The sequence below is a fragment of the Cucurbita maxima genome, unplaced genomic scaffold (genome assembly GCF_002738345.1).
Source record: "Cucurbita maxima cultivar Rimu unplaced genomic scaffold, Cmax_1.0 Cma_Scf00014, whole genome shotgun sequence".
Classification (NCBI taxonomy): Eukaryota; Viridiplantae; Streptophyta; class Magnoliopsida; order Cucurbitales; family Cucurbitaceae; genus Cucurbita; species Cucurbita maxima.
In genome coordinates this window covers 3,609,193-3,614,068 of record NW_019272030.1, presented here as the reverse complement: position 1 = coordinate 3,614,068, position 4,876 = coordinate 3,609,193, and the positions used below count along the sequence as shown (strand labels likewise).

Below are 4,876 nucleotides of genomic sequence, written 5' to 3'. Positions count from 1 at the left end.
CCCCCCCCACCCAAATTTTATAACGGAAAGATCATATATAAAATATCAATATCCTTTCTTTGTATAATAATAATTTTCCTCTAGTTCGACTACCCCCCCACAATTTTTATAACGGAAAGATTATGTATATACAATTAAGAAAATTTCTGGTATCAACATCCTTTCTTTGTCAAGCTTCTTGAAACTCATGTTTTTGTTTTTGAATGTTTGTCAAAAAGTCTATATTAATAGTTGAACTGGTTCTTGTTAAATAATTGATCTTGTTGTTTTCGTTTCTTTTAGATGGGAATAAAGATGGTGGGTCATTCAAAAATTTAATGAATTGGAGTTGTGCCATTGGCTATGATGTGGGTTCGGGAAGCCCTTTGAGCCCATCTTTCAATTTTGGTCTTGAACTTGCAAAAAATTCACAGGTTTGTTTATGCATAAATGAAATTATTGATTGCATGTACTACTGTCCTTTGACTGTAAGAGTTTGTTATTTGGTTTATAAGATTTACCATATTTATGTCTTGAATTTGGGAATGAACACAAAGTTGGTGTTTCGGTGAAAAAAATAGAGTAATGTATAAAACTTGCATGAGTCTGAATCTTTGATTTTGGTTTATCTGAAATAACAGAATAGACATCTTACCCCATGTGAGCCTATAAGATAAATTAATCTAAATGGAGTTGATCACAATGCTACAATATTTGAAATTTTGATTAAGAATAACGAGTACTTTAATCCAAAACTTTTTACTTCACTTTTTTTGCAATGGAACTTTTTTTTTTTTTTTTTTTTTGCCACACTGCTGGTGTGAAAGAGGTAATCAAGATTCAAGAGGAACTGAAAATGTAGTCGAGAGGCTTCCTTAAAAAAAAAAAAAATTAATATATCATTTCTAATTCCCAAAAAAAAAAATATTGTTGAGTTGGAAGGGTAGCTACTGGAGGGCGATGCTTGTGTACTGTTCAGAGTGTAGCGTCTTGGTTAAAATGTTGGAAGAGTGCAATTGTCAGTGAGCTCTAACATGTTCTGCAAGAGCCAATTTTCATTAAACAATTTGCAGTTTCAAATAGGACGGATTTTACATTTGTTTCTTCGTTTCTAAAAAAGATCTCTTGTGGAATAAGAAGTGAAAGTATTTTCTGTTAGAAAAGATACAAGGAAAGCAGATTACCAATAGTGGTGGTAAGAGAATGCAAGACACGTTGCCATGATGTGAGTTCTTTACGTTGTCAGTTTTTAAACCATTACCCTTTGAACACAATCTAGAAAAGAAGACTCCAAGATTAGGCTGCTTGTTTTTTTGGCTGATGTATGATGTGGTCAGTAGGTGGATGTTGTTCAACTGGCAATGAGTTTTGAATTGGTGTGTGCTTATGTTTTGTTCACGAAAAGACTCAAAATCATTCGTTTTCAGCTCTGTCAGTGTAGTTTATTCTGTTGGAGGGTTCCGTTTTTAGTGCAGAGAGCACCATGGGTTCTCAAGCTTACATGCAAAAGTGAATTAGGAACAGTTACTCTTCGGTCACAAGTTTAAAAGGAAGATGGGCAGTTATCTGGGAAATTTTATTGGTATGAAATAGTTTTTGTGAGAAAGCAAGCATTTGTAAGAGATGTGGGTCTATCTTAATGTTTGACTTCATAGTGGTGGACTCTTGCCAAATAACCATTGTAGTTATGTCTTTTATAATAATTTTTTCTTCGAACAGGATAATGTATGGCTCTTGAAATGTTATATATTCATTAATGCAGCTACTGAGAAGTTGCGCACTGATTTCATTTTGCAGTTCATTGCTTCATTCTATCAACATGTGGTGGTTCAACGGAGGGTATGAGTCTTTTCTCCCATTCATGCATACTTTTCTTTGTTATTGTAAATATAGTCATCGTGCAGATGCAGTATTAGCAGTTGCCTCTTTGTCAATTACTTGTAAAGTTTTAGAGGGCCAAACTTCTTCCTGCGTCCAAAAACGTTAAACATACAGTTTAGCTTCTAAATAATTGTGTAACCGTTGACCTTTATCACCAAAAGTAAATTGAAACTACATATGCTGGAACTATAGAATTTCATGATTGAATGCTCTAAGTTTTCTAGATGTCTACATTATCAGCCATATTTATTCTTTTGAACTCTGGATTTGGTTGGCCATGATCACTTTTAATGCTTTTTCTTAACTTTTTATGTATATATATATATTTTTTTTTTTTGAGTTACTAACATGCGGTGTAGGGATTTGATTTTTTGAACATTTTACCTTTTGGTCAATAATATAAAGCTTTAGCTAGTTGATCTATGCAATGCTTAGGTTGGCATGTTCACTTCCAATGCTTTTAACTTTAATATATTCTCCAATGGGCTCGAGCCATTATGTTTTTGGGTTGTGTCTTTCAATACAGCTAACTTTAGACTCTAGGTTCTAATAGTGGTCAATATTGATCGGAAGAGGTAATATCTAAGAAGTCAACATGTACAGATACATGTGACAATTCTTACATATTAAGTTTTTTTCCTTCCTGCGTACTTAATGCCTAAATCTAGAGTAAATTTTGGAGATAAAATAGAATAGCATTAATGGCCAGTGGTCACCCTCTTCGCTATGTGCCCACACCTGATATTAGTTATCAAATTTGATTAAAGATACTTTTAACACTTTTTTCAAGCTTATGGGTAATCACTGACTCTGTACGTCTAGACTTCTTAGAGATGACCGACGAAGTTTCTGTCTTTTGTTGAGGAATTCAATCTTTTCATTGATATTTGAAAGGGTACAAGTTTCCAAACTCTTACAACAAGCTTAACAAGGCTCCACCCCCAAAATAAAAGGGTTGCCCAGCAACATATCTATGATATCATTTATTTCTGAATTCCTTCTCCTTTAACTAGACTTATACCATCCTCAGATTGTAGAACTCAAAAAGGAGAGATTTGATCTTTTAGCAGCAACATATCGGTCAAATAGTGCTATGCTCGGGAAACTTTATAGATTTATAGGAATTGAAAACAAAGAAGGAAAATCTTCAGTGGAAAAGTACACTTGCATCAAAACAAGAAACAGAAATGTCAATCTCCCAGATTTACAAATATTGTAACGACCCATGCCTAGGATTCGAAATCTGCATTTGGCACCTAACTGCCCCGGCATTCCCTTGCATCCCTGTGGTTAAGTTACTTCATACTTCTAAGAGTGAAGACTATCCTTACAAACCAACACAAGTCCTTCCAGCATGCTTTATTCTCACTTACATGCATTCTAAAAAATTTCACAGGAGTTCCTATGATTGAGCCACCAAAAACGAAAGTGCACCTTGTTGGTATAAGTAGTGACTTTCAATTCTGTTAAGCCCTTCTTAGTCATCATGTCCTCAGGATTGCTCGCATTTGCTCTCATTCAGACGTGGTCTCGGCTCATTCATCTCCCCCTCCTTTACTCGGGTAAATGGTCTCACTAAAAAAAGGAAATAAAGGAAAGTAGGAGATATGGTTAACATCTTAATAATTTTCTCTTCATTTTTCCATTCTTTTTATTCTCTCTTTTTCTTTTTTTCGATATGAAGCTGTATTCCATCCATTGATGAGATGAAATATAAAAAGAAATAAACAACAGGTGAAACAACGCCAAAGCCAACAGAATGATAAAAAATCATTTTAGTTCACCAAACCATCATTTAAACTATATCTTGAAATAGTAATGAACATTCACACCATGAAAGCAAAAACATATAAAAGGAGACCGTCTTGTTGATGAATGTACTGTTGTTTCTTTCCGTAGTTGATTTTCAAGACCGTTTCATCGGCATCAACCTGGCTTAGTTTGAAGTTAATTCAAATATTATTTGAGTAGTGCTCTGAGTGCATTTATGTGAAATAACTATGATTGTCACCCAGGTTGTGTGTCTGTATCATTGATGCTTCAATTATTATTCTTTCTTATGATAATGTGTTGTTCTTACCATTTCCCACTTGTTATCTCTCTCTCTCTCTCTCTGTCACCCAGGTTGTGTGTCTGTATCATTGATGCTTCAATTATTATTCTTTCTTATGATGATGTGTTGTTCTTAACATTTCCCACTTGTTATCTCTCTCTCTCTCTCTCTCTCTCACTCTCTATACATACATACATACATACATACATACATATATATATATATAATATTTTTTTTTTTACTTTTACCTGAGATTTTATGTATAGTTATATCTGTCTTGCATTTGTTGGCTTGAGAATGCATACTTCTTCTACTTGTATCCCTTACAAAATTTCAGCTGCTCTAATCAATTAGGTGAAGAACCCCCTTGAAGAAAATGAAATTGTTGGAATCACAAATTACATTGACTTTGGCTTTGAGTTGCAGACTAGGTATACATTCTTGAGTAATAAGTTAGAACACGACCAATTGGTAGTTTCTAATGTTCTTATAAAATTATGATCTACCTTGTTTTAGAGTTGATGATGTGAAACCAGAAAATAATATTCCCGATTCCACTTTTCAAATAGCAGCATCATGGCAAGCGAATAAAAATTTCTTACTGAAGGTATAACAAGCATCTGTACTTCTTCTTTTTTTTTTTTTTTAATGCATCATGGAAAAAACCAAGTCCTACAACTATATTTTGCCGTCAACAGGGGAAGGTGGGCCCTCTTAGGTCCTCACTTGCTATGGCATTCAAGTCATGGTGGAAACCTTCATTTACTTTCAGCATCTCAGGTATCTTTATGGATGTAGTCCGTACATTTACACGGTATCCTATTAAGGTGTTTCATGTGTTACTTTACACACAGATAAATGCCTACCCTACGCATTTGTCATATAACTGTTTTTTTTTTTTTTTTTTTTTTTTTTTTTTTTTTTTTTTTTTTTTTTTTTTTTTTTTTTTTTTTTTTTTTTTTT

General features: G+C 33.7%; 2 protein-coding genes across 3 annotated transcripts in view; one reads left to right on the top strand and one right to left on the bottom strand.

Moving 5' to 3' along the window:
• The window catches only part of LOC111489553, a 10,214-nt gene that overhangs the window by 3,272 nt on the left and 2,066 nt on the right, over window positions 1-4,876 (top strand). Inside the window, exons 8-12 of the mRNA XM_023137845.1 lie at window positions 283-413; window positions 1,777-1,818; window positions 4,268-4,344; window positions 4,430-4,520; window positions 4,612-4,693. Of these exons, the coding sequence (XP_022993613.1) occupies window positions 283-413; window positions 1,777-1,818; window positions 4,268-4,344; window positions 4,430-4,520; window positions 4,612-4,693 (423 nt within the window). The remainder of the gene's footprint in view (window positions 1-282; window positions 414-1,776; window positions 1,819-4,267; window positions 4,345-4,429; window positions 4,521-4,611; window positions 4,694-4,876) is intronic.
• Window positions 747-4,876, bottom strand: part of LOC111489578 — a 12,842-nt gene continuing 8,712 nt past the window's right edge. The window contains exon 2 of one of the 2 annotated variants that reach the window (XM_023137881.1): window positions 747-1,947. The gene's annotated coding sequence lies outside the window, so the exon portion shown is untranslated. Of the gene's footprint in view, window positions 1,948-4,215; window positions 4,236-4,876 lie in introns of those variants that run through there. The other variant, XM_023137882.1, reaches the window with a different exon arrangement.